The sequence below is a fragment of the Mustelus asterias genome, chromosome 22 (genome assembly GCF_964213995.1).
Source record: "Mustelus asterias chromosome 22, sMusAst1.hap1.1, whole genome shotgun sequence".
Taxonomy (NCBI): Eukaryota; Metazoa; Chordata; class Chondrichthyes; order Carcharhiniformes; family Triakidae; genus Mustelus; species Mustelus asterias.
Window position 1 is genome coordinate 76,575,533 of NC_135822.1, and position 22,921 is coordinate 76,598,453.

General features: G+C 46.5%; 1 protein-coding gene across 2 annotated transcripts in view; it reads left to right on the forward strand.

Annotated features, from left to right (window-relative positions):
• Positions 1 to 22,921, forward strand: part of kansl3 (KAT8 regulatory NSL complex subunit 3) — a 147,389-nt gene that overhangs the window by 122,820 nt on the left and 1,648 nt on the right. For both annotated transcript variants that reach the window (XM_078239692.1, XM_078239693.1), the window contains 2 exons: positions 14,327 to 14,508; positions 21,666 to 21,819. In XM_078239692.1, the coding sequence (XP_078095818.1) occupies positions 14,327 to 14,508; positions 21,666 to 21,819 (336 nt within the window). The remainder of the gene's footprint in view (positions 1 to 14,326; positions 14,509 to 21,665; positions 21,820 to 22,921) is intronic.

Genomic DNA, 22,921 nt, shown 5'->3' on the forward strand with positions numbered 1-22,921 from the left:
CCTCAACCTCCGTCGTTCCAGTGAGAATAAACCAAGTTTCTCCAACCTCTCCTCATAGCTAATGCCAGGCAACATCCTGGTAAATCTTTTCTGTACCCTCTCCAAAGCATTCAATCCGTCTGGTAGTATGGTGACCAGAATTGAACACTATATTCCAAGTGCGGCCTAACTAAGGTTTTATAAAACTACAACATGACTTGCCAATTTTTAAACTCAATATCCCGGCCGATGAAGGCAAGCATGCCATATGCCTTCTAGACTACCTTCTCAACCTGCATTGCCACTTTCAGTGCACTGTGTACCTGTACACCCAAATCCCTCTGCCTATCAATACTCTTAAGGGTTCTGCCATTTACTGTATATTTCCTATCTGTATTAGACCTTCCAAAATGCATTACCTTGCATTTGTCTGGATTAAACGTCATCTGCCATCTCTCCAGCCAAGTCTCCAACCGACCTATATCCTGCTGTATCCTCTGACGGTCCTCATCGCTATCCGCAAATCCACCAACCTTTGTGTCGTCTGCAAACTTACCAATCAAACCAGTTACATTTTCCTCCAAATTATTTATATATATTACAAACAGCAAAGGTCCCAGCACTGATCCCTGAGGAAAGCCACTTGTCACAGCCCTCCTTTCAGAAACACATCCTTCCACTGCTACCCTCTGTTTTCTATGCATGTCGATAGATCCCTGAGGCAGCAGGACAGGTTTATCTGCCCAGGCATTGAATATAAGTAAGAGTTTTAACAACACCAGGTTAAAGTCCAACAGGTTTATTTGGTAGCAAATGCCATTAGCTTTCGGAGCGCTGCTCCTTCGTCAGATGGAGTGGCAATCTGCTCTCAAACAGGGCACAGAGACACAAAAGCAAATTATAGAATACTGATTAGAATGCGAATCTCTACAGCCAACCAGGTCTTAAGGATACAGACAATGCGAGTGGAGGGAGCATTAAGCACAGATTAAAGAGATGTGCATTGTCTCCAGGCAGGACAGCCAGTGAGATTCTGCAAGTCCAGGAGGCAAGCTGTGGGGGTTACTGATAGTGTGACATAAACCCAACATCCCGGTTTAGGCCGTCCTCATGTGTGCAGAACTTGGCTATCAGTTTCTGCTCAGCGACTCTGCGCTGTCGTGTGTCGTGAAGGTCGCCTTGGAGAACGCTTACCCGAAGATCAGAGGCTGAATGCCTGTGACCGCTGAAGTGTTCCCCACAGGAAGAGAACAGTCTTGCCTGGTGATCGTCGAGCAGTGTTCATTCATCCCAAACGAACGGAACTTGGTACAATTTAACAGAGGAGTAGCAGAGATTTGGATGACAAGTTTACAAAAGTTGGAGTGTGTTGCATGAGTGGAGAGGTCGCAAAGACATGATGAAGAGTATTTAGTAGCAGATGATTTGACACATGGGCCAAATCAGGCCATGTTTTGGGGATGGAAATGGACAGTTACATTGATGGCATGAATATGAGGTCAGAAGCTGATCTCTGAGTCAAATGTGACACCAAATTTGTGAACAGGATATGTTAATCTCTGATTTTTCCCAAGGATAAGGATGGAGTCGGCAGCGAGGGAACATGAAGTTGGGACCAAAAACAATGGCTTCAGTCTTTCCAATATTTAATTGGAAATATTTTCTCAAACAGTATTGGATGGAGGATAAGCTGTCTGATCATTTGACGTTGAGAGAGGTGGTAGTGGGATAGAGTTGGGTGTTTCACATTCCGTGAAAACTAGTCCTGTGCTTTCAGGTGATAGTTCCAAAGGGTAGTATGTAAATGAGAAACAGGAGGGGTAGAGTTTAGGGACACCAGAGATAATGATGCAGGTGCAGGAAGGAAAGCCATTGTACGTGATTTTGTTTCTACGATTAGATCGGTCAGAATGGAATCAGGTGAGGAGGATGGCCAACCATAGACAAGAATGTAGACAGAGAGGAATGAAGAGGGAAAGGTTTCCTTTGTCACTGTGACATAGTCTGCCATTTGTGATTTTGATAATGTGTTGCACTACAAACTTAATTGGAGGGATTCAAACATGGAGGTCCAGGAAAGATGGGAATCTATTTGGGAAGCCACAACATGTGCAATGACTTTGGAGAAGAAAAGGAGATTGTGAATGTGCTAAAAGATTGCAAGGATGATAGGGGTCAAGGTTGATTTTTTTTTTGAGGGGGAGAGGTGATGACAGCAGGTTTAAAGGAGCGAGAGATAACACTTGGACAGAGAGATGGGGTAACATTGGGGTCAGGACAGGAAGTTGGGTGGTCAACAGTTTAGTGGGACTAGAATCAGGGAACGGGTGAATCCCGTCGACAAGAAGAGTTCAGAGAGGTTAGGAGGGGACATAGAGGTGTGAGTTCAGGGTGAGGGCAGTAGGGGGATTTGGAGGGAGTTTGGCTGGTGGACTTGTGGAAGGAAGAGATGTAATAGAAACAGCTGATTGGATGGTCTTAGTCTCAGTGACAAAGAATCCGTGAATTCCTCACTCTTACGATTGGACATGAGGGTGAAAAATGAAGTTATGTGATTTTGAGCCAATAATCTCTTCTTTATTGAAATAAAAACAGAAAATGCTAGAAATACCCAACAGGTCAGAAAGTCTTTATTGACAGAGTTCATGTTTCAAGTCGATCACCTTTCAATTTAATTTTTTTATTGATGTTAACTGAGGGATTAACATTGACGCCCTCAGTAACACCCCTTTAACACTGCAGCACCCCCTGAGTAATGCCCGTTCAACAGTGCAGTGTTCCCTCAGTAATGTCGCTTTAACAGTGCAGTGTTCCCTCAGTAATGCCCGTTCAACAGTGCAGTGTTCCCTCAGTAATGCCCGTTCAACAGTGCAGTGTTCCCTCAGTAATGCCCGTTCAACAGTGCAGTGTTCCCTCAGTAATGTCGCTTTGACAGTGCAGTGTTCCCTCAGTAATGTCCCTTTGACAGTGCAGTGTTCCCTCAGTAATGCCCCTTTGACAGTGCAGTGTTCCCTCAGTAATGCCCCTTTGACAGAGCAGTGTTCCCTCAGTAATGCTCCTTTAACAGTGCAATACACGCTCAGTAATGCCCCTTTAACAGTGCAGTGTTCCCTCAGTAATGCCCCTTTGACAGAGCAGTGTTCCCTCAGTAATGCCCGTTCAACAGTGCAGTGTTCCCTCAGTAATGCTCCTTTAACAGTGCAATACACGCTCAGTAATGCCCCTTTAACAGTGCAGTGTTCCCTCAGTAATGCCCCTTTGACAGAGCAGTGTTCCCTCAGTAATGCCCGTTCAACAGTGCAGTGTTCCCTCAGTAATGCCCGTTCAACAGTGCAGTGTTCCCTCAGTAATGCCCGTTCAACAGTGCAGTGTTCCCTCAGTAATGTCGCTTTGACAGTGCAGTGTTCCCTCAGTAATGCCCCTTTGACAGTTCAGTGTTCCCTCAGTAATGCCCCTTTGACAGTGCAGTGTTCCCTCAGTAATGTCCCTTTGACAGTGCAGTGTTCCCTCAGTAATGCCCCTTTGACAGAGCAGTGTTCCCTCAGTAATGCTCCTTTAACAGTGCAATACACGCTCAGTAATGCCCCTTTAACAGTGCAGTGTTCCCTCAGTAATGCCCCTTTGACAGTGCAGTGTTCCCTCAGTAATGCCCCTTTGACAGAGCAGTGTTCCCTCAGTAATGCTCCTTTAACAGTGCAGTACACCCTCAGTAATGCCCCTTTGACAGAGCAGTGTTCCCTCAGTAATACCCCTTTAACAGTGCAATACACGCTCAGTCATACCCCTTTAACAGTGCAGTGTTCCCTCAGTAATGCCCCTTTAACAGTGCAGTGTTCCCTCAGTAATGCCCCTTTAACAGTGCAGTGTTCCCTCAGTAATGTCCCTTTAACAGTGCAGTGTTCCCTCAGTAATGCCCCTTTAACAGTGCAGTGTTCCCTCAGTAATGCCCCTTTGACAGAGCAGTGTGCCCTCAGTAATGTCCCTTTGACAGAGCAGTGTGCCCTCAGTAATGCCCCTTTGACAGTGCAGTGTGCCCTCAGTAATGCCCCTTTAACAGTGCAGTGTTCCCTCAGTAATGCCCCTTTGACAGAGCAGTGTGCCCTCAGTAATGTCCCTTTGACAGAGCAGTGTGCCCTCAGTAATGCCCCTTTAACAGTGCAGTGTTCCCTCAGTAATGCCCCTTTGACAGAGCAGTGTTCCCTCAGTAATGCCCCTTTGACAGTGCAGTGTGCCCTCAGTAATGCCCCTTTGACAGTGCAGTGTGCCCTCAGTAATGCCCCTTTGACAGTGCAGTGTGCCCTCAGTAATGTCCCTTTGACAGAGCAGTGTGCCCTCAGTAATGTCCCTTTGACAGAGCAGTGTGCCCTCAGTAATGCCCCTTTGACAGAGCAGTACACCCTCAGTAATGCCCCTTTGACAGAGCAGTGTTCCCTCAGTAATGCTCCTTTAACAGAGCAGCGTTCCCTCAGTAATGCTCCTTTAACAGAGCAGTACACCCTCAGTAATGCTCCTTTAACAGTGCAGTACACCCTCAGTAATGCCCCTTTGACAGAGCAGTGTTCCCTCAGTAATACCCCTTTAACAGTGCAGTGTTCCCTCAGTAATGTCCCTTTAACAGTGCAGTGTTCCCTCAGTAATGCCCCTTTGACAGTGCAGTGTTCCCTCAGTAATGCCCCTTTGACAGTGCAGTGTTCCCTCAGTAATGTCCCTTTAACAGTGCAGTGTTCCCTCAGTAATGCCCCTTTGACAGTGCAGTGTTCCCTCAGTAATGCCCCTTTGACAGTGCAGTGTTCCCTCAGTAATGTCCCTTTAACAGTGCAGTGTGCCCTCAGTAATGCCCCTTTGACAGTGCAGTGTTCCCTCAGTAATGCCCCTTTGACAGTGCAGTGTTCCCTCAGTAATGCCGCTTTGACAGAGCAGTACACCCTCAGTAATGTCCCTTTGACAGTGCAGTGTTCCCTCAGTAATGCCCCTTTGACAGTGCAGTGTTCCCTCAGTAATGTCCCTTTGACAGTGCAGTGTTCCCTCAGTAATGTCCCTTTGACAGAGCAGTACACCCTCAGTAATGTCCCTTTGACAGTGCAGTGTTCCCTCAGTAATGTCCCTTTGACAGAGCAGTACACCCTCAGTAATGCCCCTTTAACAGTGCAGTGTTCCCTCAGTAATGCCCCTTTGACAGAGCAGTGTTCCCTCAGTAATGCCCGTTCAACAGTGCAGTGTTCCCTCAGTAATGCCCGTTCAACAGTGCAGTGTTCCCTCAGTAATGCCCGTTCAACAGTGCAGTGTTCCCTCAGTAATGTCGCTTTGACAGTGCAGTGTTCCCTCAGTAATGCCCGTTCAACAGTGCAGTGTTCCCTCAGTAATGCCCCTTTGACAGTGCAGTGTGCCCTCAGTAATGCCCCTTTGACAGTGCAGTGTGCCCTCAGTAATGTCCCTTTGACAGAGCAGTGTGCCCTCAGTAATGTCCCTTTGACAGAGCAGTGTGCCCTCAGTAATGCCCCTTTGACAGAGCAGTACACCCTCAGTAATGCCCCTTTGACAGAGCAGTGTTCCCTCAGTAATGCTCCTTTAACAGAGCAGCGTTCCCTCAGTAATGCTCCTTTAACAGAGCAGTACACCCTCAGTAATGCTCCTTTAACAGTGCAGTACACCCTCAGTAATGCCCCTTTGACAGAGCAGTGTTCCCTCAGTAATACCCCTTTAACAGTGCAGTGTTCCCTCAGTAATGTCCCTTTAACAGTGCAGTGTTCCCTCAGTAATGCCCCTTTGACAGTGCAGTGTTCCCTCAGTAATGCCCCTTTGACAGTGCAGTGTTCCCTCAGTAATGCCCCTTTAACAGTGCAGTGTTCCCTCAGTAATGCCCCTTTGACAGTGCAGTGTTCCCTCAGTAATGCCCCTTTGACAGTGCAGTGTTCCCTCAGTAATGTCCCTTTAACAGTGCAGTGTGCCCTCAGTAATGCCCCTTTGACAGTGCAGTGTTCCCTCAGTAATGCCCCTTTGACAGTGCAGTGTTCCCTCAGTAATGCCGCTTTGACAGAGCAGTACACCCTCAGTAATGTCCCTTTGACAGTGCAGTGTTCCCTCAGTAATGCCCCTTTGACAGTGCAGTGTTCCCTCAGTAATGTCCCTTTGACAGTGCAGTGTTCCCTCAGTAATGTCCCTTTGACAGAGCAGTACACCCTCAGTAATGTCCCTTTGACAGTGCAGTGTTCCCTCAGTAATGTCCCTTTGACAGAGCAGTACACCCTCAGTAATGCCCCTTTAACAGTGCAGTGTTCCCTCAGTAATGCCCCTTTGACAGAGCAGTGTTCCCTCAGTAATGCCCGTTCAACAGTGCAGTGTTCCCTCAGTAATGCCCGTTCAACAGTGCAGTGTTCCCTCAGTAATGCCCGTTCAACAGTGCAGTGTTCCCTCAGTAATGTCGCTTTGACAGTGCAGTGTTCCCTCAGTAATGCCCGTTCAACAGTGCAGTGTTCCCTCAGTAATGTCGCTTTGACAGTGCAGTGTTCCCTCAGTAATGTCCCTTTGACAGTGCAGTGTTCCCTCAGTAATGCCCCTTTGACAGTTCAGTGTTCCCTCAGTAATGCCCCTTTGACAGTGCAGTGTTCCCTCAGTAATGTCCCTTTGACAATGCAGTGTTCCCTCAGTAATGCCCCTTTGACAGAGCAGTGTTCCCTCAGTAATGCCCCTTTGACAGAGCAGTGTTCCCTCAGTAATGCTCCTTTAACAGTGCAATACACGCTCAGTAATGCCCCTTTAACAGTGCAGTGTTCCCTCAGTAATGCCCCTTTGACAGTGCAGTGTTCCCTCAGTAATGCCCCTTTGACAGAGCAGTGTTCCCTCAGTAATGCTCCTTTAACAGTGCAGTACACCCTCAGTAATGCCCCTTTGACAGAGCAGTGTTCCCTCAGTAATACCCCTTTAACAGTGCAATACACGCTCAGTCATACCCCTTTAACAGTGCAGTGTTCCCTCAGTAATGCCCCTTTAACAGTGCAGTGTTCCCTCAGTAATGTCCCTTTAACAGTGCAGTGTTCCCTCAGTAATGCCCCTTTGACAGAGCAGTGTGCCCTCAGTAATGTCCCTTTGACAGAGCAGTGTGCCCTCAGTAATGCCCCTTTGACAGAGCAGTGTGCCCTCAGTAATGTCCCTTTGACAGAGCAGTGTGCCCTCAGTAATGCCCCTTTGACAGAGCAGTACACCCTCAGTAATGCCCCTTTGACAGAGCAGTGTTCCCTCAGTAATGCTCCTTTAACAGAGCAGTGTTCCCTCAGTAATGCTCCTTTAACAGAGCAGTACACCCTCAGTAACGTCCCTTTGACAGTGCAGTACACCCTCAGTAATGCCCCTTTGACAGAGCAGTGTTCCCTCAGTAATGCCCCTTTGACAGAGCAGTGTTCCCTCAGTAATGCCCCTTTGACAGTGCAGTGTGCCCTCAGTAATGCCCCTTTGACAGTGCAGTGTGCCCTCAGTAATGCCCCTTTGACAGTGCAGTGTGCCCTCAGTAATGTCCCTTTGACAGAGCAGTGTGCCCTCAGTAATGTCCCTTTGACAGAGCAGTGTGCCCTCAGTAATGTCCCTTTGACAGAGCAGTGTGCCCTCAGTAATGCCCCTTTGACAGAGCAGTACACCCTCAGTAATGCCCCTTTGACAGAGCAGTGTTCCCTCAGTAATGCTCCTTTAACAGAGCAGTGTTCCCTCAGTAATGCTCCTTTAACAGAGCAGTACACCCTCAGTAATGCTCCTTTAACAGTGCAGTACACCCTCAGTAATGCCCCTTTGACAGAGCAGTGTTCCCTCAGTAATACCCCTTTAACAGTGCAATACACGCTCAGTCATACCCCTTTAACAGTGCAGTGTTCCCTCAGTAATGCCCCTTTGACAGTGCAGTGTTCCCTCAGTAATGTCCCTTTAACAGTGCAGTGTTCCCTCAGTAATGTCCCTTTAACAGTGCAGTGTTCCCTCAGTAATGCCCCTTTGACAGTGCAGTGTTCCCTCAGTAATGCCCCTTTGACAGTGCAGTGTTCCCTCAGTAATGTCCCTTTAACAGTGCAGTGTTCCCTCAGTAATGCCCCTTTGACAGTGCAGTGTTCCCTCAGTAATGCCCCTTTGACAGAGCAGTACACCCTCAGTAATGTCCCTTTGACAGTGCAGTGTTCCCTCAGTAATGTCCCTTTGACAGAGCAGTACACCCTCAGTAATGTCCCTTTGACAGTGCAGTGTTCCCTCAGTAATGCCCCTTTGACAGTGCAGTGTTCCCTCAGTAATGTCCCTTTGACAGTGCAGTGTTCCCTCAGTAATGTCCCTTTGACAGAGCAGTACACCCTCAGTAATGTCCCTTTGACAGTGCAGTGTTCCCTCAGTAATGTCCCTTTGACAGAGCAGTACACCCTCAGTAATGTCCCTTTGACAGTGCAGTGTTCCCTCAGTAATGCCCCTTTGACAGTGCAGTGTGCCCTCAGTAATGTCCCTTTGACAGTGCAGTGTGCCCTCAGTAATGTCCCTTTGACAGAGCAGTACACCCTCAGTAAAGCCCCTTTAACAGTGCAGTGTGCCCTCAGTAAAGCCCCTTTAACAGTGCAGTGTTCCCTCAGTAATGCCCCTTTGACAGTGCAGTGTTCCCTCAGTAATGCCCCTTTGACAGTGCAGTGTTCCCTCAGTAATGTCCCTTTAACAGTGCAGTGTTCCCTCAGTAATGCCCCTTTGACAGTGCAGTGTTCCCTCAGGAATGTCCCTTTGACAGTGCAGTGTTCCCTCAGTAATGCCCCTTTGACAGTGCAGTGTTCCCTCAGTAATGCCCCTTTGACAGTGCAGTGTTCCCTCAGTAATGCCCCTTTGACAGTGCAGTGTTCCCTCAGGAATGTCCCTTTAACAGTGCAGTGTTCCCTCAGGAATGTCCCTTTAACAGTGCAGTGTTCCCTCAGTAATGCCCCTTTGACAGTGCAGTGTGCCCTCAGTAAAGCCCCTTTAACAGTGCAGTACACCCTCAGTAATGTCCCTTTGACAGTGCAGTGTTAGAAAGAACAGTACAGCACAGGAAACAGGCCCTTCGGCCCTCCAAGCCTGCGCCGCTCCTTGGTCCAACTAGACCAATCGTTTGAATCCTTCCATTCCCAGTCTGCTCATGTGACTATCCAGGTAAGTCTTAAACGATGTCAGCGTGCCTGCCTCCACCACCCTACTTGGCAGCGCATTCCAGGCCCCCACCACCCTCTGTGTAAAAAACGTCCCTCTGATATCTGAGTTATACTCCGCTCCTCTCAGCTTGAGCCCGTGACCCCTCGTGATCGTCACCTCCGACCTGGGAAAAAGCTTCCCACTGTTCACCCTATCTATACCCTTCATAATCTTGTACACCTCTATTAGATCTCCCCTCATTCTCCGTCTTTCCAAGGAGAACAACCCCAGTCTACCCAATCTCTCCTCATAGCTAAGACCCTCCATACCAGGCAACATCCTGGTAAACCTTCTCTGCACTCTCTCTAACGCCTCCACGTCCTTCTGGTAGTGCGGCGACCAGAACTGGACGCAGTATTCCAAATGTGGCCTAACCAGCGTTCTATACAGCTGCATCATCAGACTCCAGCTTTTATACTCTATACCCCGTCCTATAAAGGCAAGTATACCATATGCCTTCTTCACCGCCTTCTCCACCTGTGTTGCCACCTTCAAGGATTTGTGGACTTGCACACCTAGGTCCCTCTGTGTTTCTATACTCCTGATGACTCTGCCATTTATTGTATAACTCCTCCCTACATTATTTCTTCCAAAATGCATCACTTCGCATTTATCCGGATTAAACTCCATCTGCCACCTCTCCGCCCAATTTTCCAGCCTATCTATATCCTGCTGTATTGCCCGACAATGCTCTTCGCTATCCGCAAGTCCAGCCATCTTCGAGTCATCCACAATTCCCTCAGTAATGCTCCTTTAACAGTGCAGTGTTCCCTCAGTAATGTCCCTTTGACAGAGCAGTACACCCTCAGTAATGCCCCTTTGACAGAGCAGTACACCCTCAGTAATGCCCCTTTGACAGAGCAGTACACCCTCAGTAATGTCCCTTTGACAGTGCAGTGTTCCCTCAGTAATGCCCCTTTGACAGAGCAGTACACCCTCAGTAATGCCCCTTTGACAGTGCAGTGTTCCCTCAGTAACGTCCCTTTGACAGAGCAGTGTTCCCTCAGTAATATCCCTTTGACAGAGCAGTACACCCTCAGTAATGCCCCTTTGACAGAGCAGTACACCCTCAGTAATGCCCCTTTGACAGAGCAGTACACCCTCAGTAATGCCCCTTTGACAGAGCAGTACACCCTCAGTAATGTCCCTTTGACAGTGCAGTGTTCCCTCAGTAATGCCCCTTTGACAGAGCAGTACACCCTCAGTAATGCCCCTTTGACACAGCAGTGTTCCCTCAGTAATATCCCTTTGACAGTGCAGTGTTCCCTCAGTAATGTCCCTTTGACAGAGCAGTGTTCCCTCAGTAATGTCCCTTTGACAGTGCAGTGTTCCCTCAGTAATATCCCTTTGACAGTGCAGTGTTCCCTCAGTAATGTCCCTTTGACAGAGCAGTGTTCCCTCAGTAATATCCCTTTGACAGAGCAGTACACCCTCAGTAATGCCCCTTTGACAGAGCAGTACACCCTCAGTAATGTCCCTTTGACAGTGCAGTGTTCCCTCAGTAATGCCCCTTTGACAGAGCAGTACACCCTCAGTAATGCCCCTTTGACAGAGCAGTGTTCCCTCAGTAATATCCCTTTGACAGTGCAGTGTTCCCTCAGTAATGTCCCTTTGACAGAGCAGTGTTCCCTCAGTAATATCCCTTTGACAGAGCAGTACACCCTCAGTAATGCCCCTTTGACAGAGCAGTACACCCTCAGTAATGTCCCTTTGACAGTGCAGTGTTCCCTCAGTAATGCCCCTTTGACAGAGCATTGTTCCCTCAGTAATATCCCTTTGACAGTGCAGTGTTCCCTCAGTAATGTCCCTTTGACAGAGCAGTGTTCCCTCAGTAATGTCCCTTTGACAGTGCAGTGTTCCCTCAGCAATATCCCTTTGACAGTGCAGTGTTCCCTCAGTAATGCCCCTTTGACAGAGCAGTGTTCCCTCAGTAATATCCCTTTGACAGTGCAGTGTTCCCTCAGTAATGCCCCTTTGACAGAGCAGTGTTCCCTCAGTAATATCCCTTTGACAGTGCAGTGTTCCCTCAGTAATGTCCCTTTGACAGTGCAGTGTTCCCTCAGTAATATCCCTTTGACAGTGCAGTGTTCCCTCAGTAATGTCCCTTTGACAGAGCAGTGTTCCCTCAGTAATATCCCTTTGACAGTGCAGTGTGCCCTCAGTAATGCCCCTTTGACAGAGCAGTACACCCTCAGTAATATCCCTTTGACAGTGCAGTGTTCCCTCAGTAATGCCCCTTTGACAGAGCAGTACACCCTCAGTAATGCCCCTTTAACAGTGCAGTGTTCCCTCAGTAATGCCCCTTTGACAGAGCAGTACACCCTCAGTAATGCCCCTATGACAGCAGTACACCCTCAGTAATGCCCCTTTAACAGTGCTGTGTTCCCTCAGTAATGTCCCTTTGACAGTGCAGTGTTCCCTCAGTAATGCCCCTTTGACAGAGCAGTACACCCTCAGTAATGCCCCTTTAACAGTGCAGTGTTCCCTCAGTAATGCCCCTTTGACAGAGCAGTACACCCTCAGTAATGTCCCTTTGACAGTGCAGTGTTCCCTCAGTAATGCCCCTTTGACAGAGCAGTGTGCCCTCAGTAATGTCCCTTTGACAGAGCAGTACACCCTCAGTAATGCCCCTTTGACAGTGCAGTGTTCCCTCAGTAATGTCCCTTTGACAGAGCAGTGTTCCCTCAGTAATGTCCCTTTGACAGAGCAGTACACCCTCAGTAATGTTCCTTTGACAGTGCAGTGTTCCCTCAGTAATGTCCCTTTGACAGAGCAGTGTTCCCTCAGTAATGTCCCTTTGACAGAGCAGTGTTCCCTCAGTAATATCCCTTTGACAGTGCAGTGTTCCCTCAGTAATGTCCCTTTGACAGAGCAGTACACCCTCAGTAATATCCCTTTGACAGTGCAGTACACCCTCAGTAATGTCCCTTTAACAGTGCAGTGTTCCCTCAGTAATGTCCCTTTGACAGAGCAGTGTTCCCTCAGTAATATCCCTTTGACAGTGCAGTGTTCCCTCAGTAATGTCCCTTTGACAGAGCAGTACACCCTCAGTAATATCCCTTTGACAGTGCAGTACACCCTCAGTAATGTCCCTTTAACAGTGCAGTGTTCCCTCAGTAATGTCCCTTTGACAGTGCAGTGTTCCCTCAGTAATGTCCCTTTAACAGTGCAGTGTTCCCTCAGTAATGTCCCTTTGACAGTGCAGTGTTCCCTCAGGAATGTCCCTTTGACAGTGCAGTGTTCCCTCAGTAATGTCCCTTTAACAGTGCAGTGTTCCCTCAGTAATACCCCTTTGACAGAGCAGTGTTCCCTCAGTAATATCCCTTTGACAGTGCAGTGTTCCCTCAGTAATGTCCCTTTGACAGAGCAGTACACCCTCAGTAATATCCCTTTGACAGTGCAGTACACCCTCAGTAATGTCCCTTTAACAGTGCAGTGTTCCCTCAGTAATGTCCCTTTGACAGATTAGTGTTCCCTCAGTAATGTCCCTTTGACAGAGCAGTGTTCCCTCAGTAATGTCCCTTTGACAGTGCAGTGTTCCCTCAGTAATGCCCCTTTGACAGTGCAGTACACCCTCAGTAATGCCCCTTTGACAGAGTAGTGTTCCCTCAGTAATGCCCCTTTGACAGTGCAGTACACCCTCAGTAATGCCCCTTTGACAGAGCAGTGTTCCCTCAGTAATGCCCCTTTGACAGAGCAGTACACCCTCAGTAATACCCCTTTGACAGAGCAGTACACCCTCAGTAATACCCCTTTGACAGAGCAGTACACCCTCAGTAATGCCCCTTTAACAGTGCAGTGTGCCCTCAGTAATACCCCTTTAACAGTGCAGTGTTCCCTCAGTAATGCCCCTTTGACAGAGCAGTACAGCCTCAGTAATGCCCCTTTGACAGAGCAGTACACCCTCAGTAATGCCCCTTTGACAGAGCAGTGTTCCCTCAGTAATGCCCCTTTGACAGAGCAGTACACCCTCAGTAATGTCCCTTTGACAGAGCAGTGTTCCCTCAGTAATGTCCCTTTGACAGAGCAGTGTTCCCTCAGTAATGTCCCTTTGACAGTGCAGTGTTCCCTCAGTAATGCCCCTTTGACAGTGCAGTACACCCTCAGTAATGCCCCTTTGACAGAGCAGTGTTCCCTCAGTAATGCCCCTTTGACAGAGCAGTACACCCTCAGTAATGCCCCTTTGACAGAGCAGTGTGCCCTCAGTAATACCCCTTTAACAGTGCAGTGTTCCCTCAGTAATGCCCCTTTAACAGTGCAGTGTTCCCTCAGTAATGCCCCTTTGACAGAGCAGTACACCCTCAGTAATGCCCCTTTGACAGAGCAGTACACCCTCAGTAATGCCCCTTTGACAGAGCAGTGTTCCCTCAGTAATGCCCCTTTGACAGAGCAGTACACCCTCAGTAATGCCCCTTTGACAGAGCAGTGTGCCCTCAGTAATGCCCCTTTGACAGAGCAGTACACCCTCAGTAATGCGCCTTTGACAGAGCAGTACACCCTCAGTAATGCGCCTTTGACAGAGCAGTGTGCCCTCAGTAATGTCGCTTCAACAGTTCAGAACTCCCTGAGAACGTTCCCTCCAAAGTAGAAATGAAATCATAGAAACCCTACAGTGCAGAAGGAGGCCATTCGGCCCATCGAGTCTGCACCGACCACAATCCCACCCAGGCCCTACCCCCACATATTTACCCGCTAATCCCTCTAACTACGCATCCGAGGGACAATTTTTATCCTGGCCAATCAACCTAACCCGCACATGTTTTGGACTGTGGGAGCAAACCGGAGCACCCGGAGGAAACCCACGCAGACACGAGGAGAATGTGCAAACTCCACACAGACAGTGACCCGAGCCGGGAATCGAACCCAGGACCCTGGAGCTGTGAAGCAGCAGCGCTAACCACTGTGCTACCGTGCCACTGTGCTACCGTGCCGCCTCTGTACAGCTGTCCCATGGGACTGCACGTGAATTTCAGCTGAAATATGAGTGAGAGTTTCTGGAGTGGACTTTGATTCCACAACCTTTTATTTCTCAGTAACATTGCTCCCCAGAGATAATGCCTCCTTCATGAAATTCCTATCTAAAATTAACATTTGTGAAATCAGGTCTGTCCTCCAATCTGTGCTGCGGCCTTCTGTTGACCCTTGTACATTTATCCTTCATGTTCTTCAGGTGTGAAGCCACCAACCACTATCACTGTGACCCTCAGGACTCAAGCCAGCCGAGTGTCTACTCTGAGTCAGCCGAGTACCGTCAGTGCTATGCCCACCTTATGTAGCACGGTGGGTAGTCTGGGTCTTAACCCTGAGGAAATGGATCATGAGGTCAAAGTGCAAGCAGCCCTGAGTCAGCAGGTCAGTGTTCCAAAGACTGTTGGGAAATGTCATTTTTTAAAAAATTAAGCTGGTTTAAAGAGCAGATTGGGAGTATGAAATATGTTCTGTGCATTACATGTTTGCTTTTACAGTCATTCACTAAAGGCTAGTGGAAAGATGCAGGAAAAGTAAAGAGCTGTTATTTGAAGGGAGCTGCAATAAAAGAATCATAGAATCCCTACAGTACAGGAGCCATTCGGCCCATCGAGTCTGTACCAGCACAATCCCACCCAGGCCCCAGTCCTGTAACCCCACACACTTACCCTACTAATCCTCCTGACACTAGGGTCAATTGAGCACAGCCAATCCACCTAACCCGCACATCTTTGGAATGTGGGAGGAAACTGGGGCACCCGGAGGAAACCCATGCAGACACGGGGAGAACGTGCAAACTCCGCACAGACAGTGACCCGAGGCCGGAATTGAACCCACCGTTGAAAGTATGCTACATCTGAACAGCACTATGGTCAGATTCTGACTGAAGTAGTGCATTCTGTTTTGGCATACTCAGGAAAATAGATTGAGAGTGCAGTACAGATTCAACCAAATTATATCAGAGCCAAAGGGTTATGTTAAGATGAAATATAACATTCACCTGAGTGCTGTAGATTTGGGGTGATATAATATCTGTGTTTAAGACGATTAAAGGATTTGATAAAATTTTGTTAGGGATCAGATCAGGTACCTCAAGGTATTTTATGAAGTTAGACTCATAGAATCAAAGAAATCCTACAGTACAGAAAGAGGCCATCTGGCCCATCGAGTCTGCACCGACCACAATCCCACCCTGGCCCTACCCCCATATCCCTATACATTTACCCGCTAATCCCTCTACCTACGCATCTCAGGACACTAAGGGGCAATTTTAGCATGGCCAATCAACCTAACCTGCACATCTTTGGACTCAACCCGAACAATATTTTATTTTTGGCATTAGTGTGAGGATAAGGTTTCACTCCAGGTGTGATTCTGTTGACACACTAGGAAGCTTATATGAAAACAAATTTTATTTTAACAATACAGTTTAAATATAAGAAATGAATTAATTTAACTTTTACCAATTGAAATATAAACATGACAAGATACTATTCTTAACTGCTAACCTATCTCTTAGTTCCAATTTAAGCACTATTCCTCATCGACTTAAGCTCTTCCCCAAAATCAGTTCGCAAACAACACAGGCTAATGTGCATCTTTACTTGTTAGCAGTTCTACAGCCTTTGAACAATTCTGGAGAGAGATACAGAGAAGCACCTGTCTTCTGACACTGAAATAGCAGCCTCCAGAGAGAGGGAAAATCACTTCTTGCTTCTTTCAGGATCAAGTCAAAATTAACTGTTTTTTTCCTTAAGCTTAATTCACATGACTCTGTCTCTTGTCAGTCAACCTAATTAAACCCTACTCTGAAACCCCGGGAAAAACCCAAAAATATACAAAACATGCATTAGTTCCAATTAAAACAAACACCCCACTATCCAGGATCAATTACTCTCCTGTATTCTCAGCATGGAGCTGCCTTGATTGTAGACAGATCGGCACCAAGACAATCAGAGCTGAATTTTAAACATACCGTTCACAAAAAGAATATAAATACATTTCTTAAAGGCACTGTATCATCTGCAGAGAAAAATTATTTCCTCTGGTCAGGGAACCAGAAGAAGGCAAATTACTTGAAAAATCAAGCAATGCCCTTCAGAGGTCATGTCAGCGAAGCTCAGGTGACAGTATAATGGGGGATTGACAGTATTTTCTGCAGCCAAGAGTCAGAGTCCAGATGGCCAAGCTGCCTGCTTGATGCCAGGTTTTTTCAACATCTGCTCTGGGCTGGAGAAGAACTTGCAGTGAGAGGGGGAGGTGCCACTGTCATGGTCCATGTAGTTACCAACGATAGAGGTGGAACTAGGAAAGTGGTTTGACATAGAGAATTTGAGGAGCTAGGCACTAAATTAAACAACAGAACCTCCAAAGCTATAATCCCTGGATTATGACCTGAGCCAGATTGGCATTGGGTAAGGTACGTAACATTAGAAGTTGAATAAGTGGCTCAAAGAATAGTGTGGGTGAATTAGGTTTTGGTTTGTGGGACACTGGCATCACTACCAGGGAAAGTGGAGGCCATAGCATTGGGATGGCCTACATCTGAACCGTGCTGGGATCCGTGTTCTTGCCAAGCACATAACAAGCAAGTACAGTTAGGGCCAGTTCATTAGATATTTTCAGGAGGGAGCTGGACGTGGCCCTTACGGCTAAAGGAATCAAGGAGTATGGAGAGAAAGTGGGAGTGGAATACTGAAAGTGCACGATCAGCCATGATCATATTGAATGATGGTTCAAGATCGAAGAGTCAAATGGCCTACTCTACACCTTTTTTCTATCTTTACAGAGGGCTTTAAATTAAATAGAGGATTGGGGTGGTGGGGGTTTGGGGAGGGGATATGTAGGCTTACAAAGCAAAAGGATATGGCAGCATTGCAAGACAACTATTTAGATAATGATACCCAGAGTGAGAGAGAAAGGGAGAGAGTGTACAAACTTTTTATAAAAAGGCAGCAATTGCGTCAAGGGGGAAAAAATGGTCAAAAGGCAAAATTGATGGCGCTTGACTTAAATGCACATAGTCTTCACCAGAAAATAAATGATTTAATGACAAAAGTGATGTTAATGGGAATGACCTTATAGCCAATACAGAGATGTGGTTACAAGGAGATTAAAGCTGGGAACTAATTATTCTGGTGTATGTGACTTTTCGTAAGGACGGGCAGGAAGGAAAGGGTGGTGGGGTAGCTTTGTTAGTACGAGATGGAATAATCACAAAAGCAAGAAATGCTCTTGCATCGCAAGATACAAAATCCATATGGGTGGAGGTAAGAAAAATAAGAGGAAGAAGACACTGGTGGGAATGGTCTATAGGTTCCCTAACAGTAGCTGTATTGTAGGGCGGAGCATAAATAGAACATAGAACTTTACAGCACAGTACAGGCCCTTCGGCCCTCAATGTTGCGCTGACCAGTGAAACCAATCTAAAGCCCCTCTAATCTACACTATTCCAATATCATCCATATGTTTATCCAATAACCATTTGAATGCTCTTAATGTTGACGTGTCCACTACTGCTGCAGGCAGGGCATTCCACGCCCTTACTACTCTCTGAGTAAAGAACCTACCTCTAACATCTGTCCTATATCTCTCACCCCTCAATTTAAAGCTATGTCCCCTCGTGTTAGCCATCACCATCCCAGGAAAAAGGCTCTCACTATCCACCCTATCTAATCCTCTGATCATCTTGTATGCCTCTATTAAGTCACCTCTTAACCTTCTTCCCTCTAACGAAAACAACCTCAAGTCCCTCAGCCTTTCCTCATACTATCTTCCCACCATACCAGGCAACATCCTGGTAAATCTCCTCTGCACCCTTTCCAACGCTTCCACATCTTTCCTATAATACGGCGACCAGAACTGTACGCAATACTCCAAGTGCAGCTGCACCAGAGTTTTGTTCAGTTGCAGCATGACCTCCTGGCTCCGAAACTCAATCCCTCTACCAATAAAAGCTAACACACCACATGCCTTCTTAACAATCTTATCAGCCTGGGTGCCAACTTTCAGGGATCTATGCACGTGGACACCCAGATCCCTCTGTTCATCCACACTACCAAGTATCTTACCATTAGCCCAGTACTCTGTATTCCTGTTACTCCTTCCAAAGTGAATCACCTCACACTCTTCCGCATTAAACTCCATTTGCCACCTCTCAGCCCAGCTCTGCAGCTTATGTATGTCCCTCTGTAATCTGCCACTTCCCTCCGCACTGTCTACAACTCCACCGACTTTAGTGTCATCCGCAAATTTACTAATCCATCCTTCTACGCCCTCATCCAGGTCATTAATAAAAATGACCAACAGCAGTGGCCCCAAAACAGTTCCTTGCGGTATACCACTAGTAACTGAACTCCAGGATGAATATTTCCCATCAACTACCATCCTCTGTTTTCTTCCAGCTAGCCAATTCCTGATCCAAACCACTAAACCACCCTCAATCCCATGTGTCCGTATTTTCTGCAATAGCTTACCATGGGGAACCTTATCAAAGGCTTTGCTGAAATCCATATACACCACATCAACCGCTTTACCCTCATCCACCTCTTTGGTCACCTTCTCAAAGAACTCAATAAGGTTTGTGAGGCACGACCTACCCTTCACAAAACCGTGCTGACTATCCCTAATCAAATTATTCCTTTCTAGGTGATTATAAATCCTATCTCTTATAATCCTTTCCAAAACTTTGCCCACAACAGAAGTAAGGCTCACCGGTCTATAATTACCAGGGTTGTCCCTACTCCCCTTCTTGAACAAGGGGACAACATTTGCTATCCTCCAGTCTTCTGGCACTGTTCCTGTAGACAATGACGACACAAAGATCAAAGCCAAAGGCTCTGCAATCTCCTCTCTAGCCTCCCAGAGAATCCTAGGATAAATCCCATCTGGCCCATGGGAATTATCTATTTTTACCCTTTCCAGAATTGCTAACACCTCCTCCTTATGAACTTCAATCCCATCCAGTCCAACAGCCTGCATCTCAGTACTCCCCTCGACAACACTGTCCCTCTCCTGTGTGAATACCGACGAAAAATATTCATTCAGTGCCTCTCCTATCTCTTCAGACTCCACGCACAACTTCCCACTCCTGTCCTTGACTGGCCCTAATCTTACCCTAGTCATTCTTTTACTCCTGACATACCTACAGAAAGCTTTAGGGTTTTCCTTGATCCTATCTGTCAAAGACTTCTCATGTCCCCTCCTGACTCTTAACTCTTTCTTTAGGTCCTTCCTGGCTAACTTGTAACTCTCAAGCGCCCTAACTGAGCCTTCACGTCTCATCTTAACATAAGTCTTCTTCTTCCTCTTCACAAGAGATTCAACCTCTTTAGTAAACCACGGTTCCCTCACATGTCTGCTTCCTCCCTGCCTGACAGGTACATATTTATCGAGGACGCGTAGTAGCTGTTCCTTGAACAAGCTCCACATTACAATTGTGCCCATATAATGAGATAATGAGTGCATGTATAAAAAGCATTACATTAATCATGGGTGACTTTAATCTTCATGTGGATTGGGAAAATCAAATTGGCAGAAGTAGCCATGAGGAAGCATTAATATAGTGTATTTGGGACAGTTTCCTGGAACAATATATTATGGATCCAGCCATGGATGGGGCTGTTTTGGATCTAATAATGTGTAATGAGACAGGTTCAATAAACAATCTCAGTGTACAAGATCCCCGAGGGAACAGTGGTCATAACGTGATAGAATTTAACATTCAGTTTGAGGGTGGTAAACTTGGGTCAGAAACAGCTGTGCTAAACTTCAATAAGGGTAATTGGTTGGAGCGGATTGGAAAAGGAGGTTGGCAAAAAAGATAATTGATCAACCATGGCAAACATTTATGAAAATAGTTAATGAATCTCAACAAAGATATTTCCCAGTGAGGAAGAAGGATTCCAGGAAGGGGATATAGCAACCATAGTTAACCAAGGAAGTTAAGGATAGTATTAACTGAAAGAAAAAAACATACAATGTTCCAGGTGCAAATTATAAAGTAAATTGCAGAACCCTTAGGATCATTGACATGCAGAGGAATCTGGGCGTCCAGGTCCATGGACCCCTGAAAGTGGCAACACATGGATAAGGTGGTCAAAAAGACATCCCGCATGCTTGCCTTCATCGGTCAGGGCATCAAGTATAAAAGTTGACAAGTTATGTTACAGCTGTATAAAACTTTAGTTGGGCTACATTAGGAATATTCTGTGCAGTTCTGGTTGCCACACTACCAGAACAATGTGGATGCTTGGACAGGGTGCAAAGAAGGTTTACCAGGATGTTGCCTGGTCTGGATGGTTTTAGGCATGAGGTGAGGTTGGATAAAGTTGGATTGTTTTCATTGAAAAGACTAAGGCTGAGGGCCGACCTGATAGAAGTCTACAAAATTATGAGAGGCTTAGGCAGGATGGGCAATCAGAGGTTTTTTCCCCAGGTTGGAAGAGTCAACTACAAGGGGGCACAGGTTTAAGGTGAGAGGTGGTGAGTTTAGGGGTGACGTGCAAGGTAAAATTTTCACACAGTGGGTGGTGGGTGCCTGGAATGCACTGCCAATGGAGATATTGGAAGCAGGCTTGTTAGCAATGTTCAAGGTGTATTTTAATAGACACATGAATGGGAGGCAAAGAGGGGGATAGAAACCACATATTGGGGCAGGCTTGGTGGGCCGAGGTGCCTGTTCCTGTGCTGTATTGCTCTTTGTTTAGTGATAAGTCAGAGATTGGGAAGATTTTAAAAACCAGCAAGGTGGCCAAAAAATAATAAAGAGGGGAAGATAAACTGAGAGGCCAAAGTGAACATTGTCCCCTTAGAGAATAAGACTTCGGAAATAATAATGGGGAATCAGGAAATAGCTGAGGAGTGAAATAAATACTTTGTGTCAGTCTTCACAGTGGAAATACTCACTTCACCTGATGCAGGAGAAGCGCTCTGAAATCTTGTGATTTCAAATAAACCTGTTGGACTGTAAGTATGTTCAAGGCTGAGATAGACAGATTTTTTAATCAGTAAGGGAATCGAGGATTATGGGGATAAAGCAGAAAAGTGGAGTTCAAGATTATTCATTGAATGACAGAGAAGAAATGATGGGCTGAATGGCTCCTACGTCTTATGGTCTCTCTTTCACACACAGGCCAGTGGAAGACTGGAACTTCCCTTGCCCTAAAAGGGTTTGGATACTCATGATCCATTGAAATATTTAAAGTGGAGAATGATAGATTTTGGTTAAGTAACGGTATGCATGGTTATGGAGAAAAATCAGATCGATGATGTTGAGATCATAGCTCAGCTATGCTCTAATGCAATGGTGGAACCAGCTGGAGAGACTGAAGGACCTTCAACTCTGTGACTTTAGGGGTGTAAGATGAGGTGCCCTATCCTGCTGTATGTTACATCATGCCTCCCACCTTCGGTGATATTTCTCCAGCTCTGATCAATGTTCCTGCTAAACTTGGCCTTGTTCAGTGCTGACACCTATGTGAGGTTGCACAAAGTTTAAGGAAATATCGCCTTTGACCTTTCATTTTTCTCTCTCTCTGCAGTGCGGTGACTCTCTGCTGTCAGTTCTGGGCTCCCAAGGCACCACCACAATCAAACAGATTAATGCACCAGGGGAAATCAGCAAAGGACAATCCCCTGTGGAATTACCTTCTGTAGAAAAAGTTGCAACTCCTCAATCTTCATCGACAGTTGTAGGTGAGGCCACATTCACAAAGTGGGCAGATATTGGTATCGAGCTAAAGTTATGAATTTGTATCTTTATTCCACCGCAACTTTTGAGATTATAAATAGTGTTGGAGATAGCTGATGGTGTTCAGACACATTAGTACAATCGTTTCAAATCCTTGGTAAATAATAAAATTAAGTACTGCAGAAAGTGCACAAAAGGTTGACAAGTAATCAAGGTTAAACCCATCAGAATGGTACAGCTTAGGCCACAGCTGGAGTACTGTGTGTAGTTGTGGTCACCTCAGTATAGGAAGGATGTGATGGCACTGGAGAGGGTACAGAAGAGGTTCACCAGAATGTTGCCTGGGATGAAGCATTTAAGCTATAAGAAGAGACTGGATAGGCATAAATTATTTTCTTTGCAGCAGAGAAGGCTAAACGTTGGGTGGGGGTGTTCATGATTGAGGTATATAAGATTATGAGAGGTATGGATAGGGTGAGTCGGAAGCAGCTGTTCACTTGGTTGGGTCAATCACGAGGGGGAATACTTTTGGGGTGAGGAGCAGGAGATTCAGAGGGGATTTGAGAAAAACATTTTCACTCAGAGGGCGGTGGGAGAAATCTGGAGTGCACTGCCTGGGAAGGTAGTGGAGGCTGGAAACCTTACAACCTTTAATAAATATTTGGATGAGCACTTGAAATATCATAACATTCAAGGATATGGGACAAGTGCAGCAAAATGGGATTAGCGCACCTTCAGTGGTAGTTAGTGTTGGTGCAGACTCGATGGACCGAAGGGTTTTTTGTGTCTTGTATGACTCTGACTCAAGAAAAGATTGAAGCGCCTGGGACTCTAAACAAAGAAGGCTGAGGTGTTTAAAACGATGAAGGAGCTTGATTGAGTAGTGTTGGAGAAAATGTTTCCACCAGGGGCTGGATCCTTACCCTAAAGGTCTTTATTTTAAATTGATGACTGATAAATCCCACAGAGAATTCAGGAGAAATTTTTTACCCTGAGAGCGGTGAGAATGTGTAACTTGTTCCAATGTGAAGTGGCTGAGATGAAGAGCACAGATGTGTTTGAGAAAGTTAATGAGATGTGGGAGAAAGGAATGGAATATGTTGACAG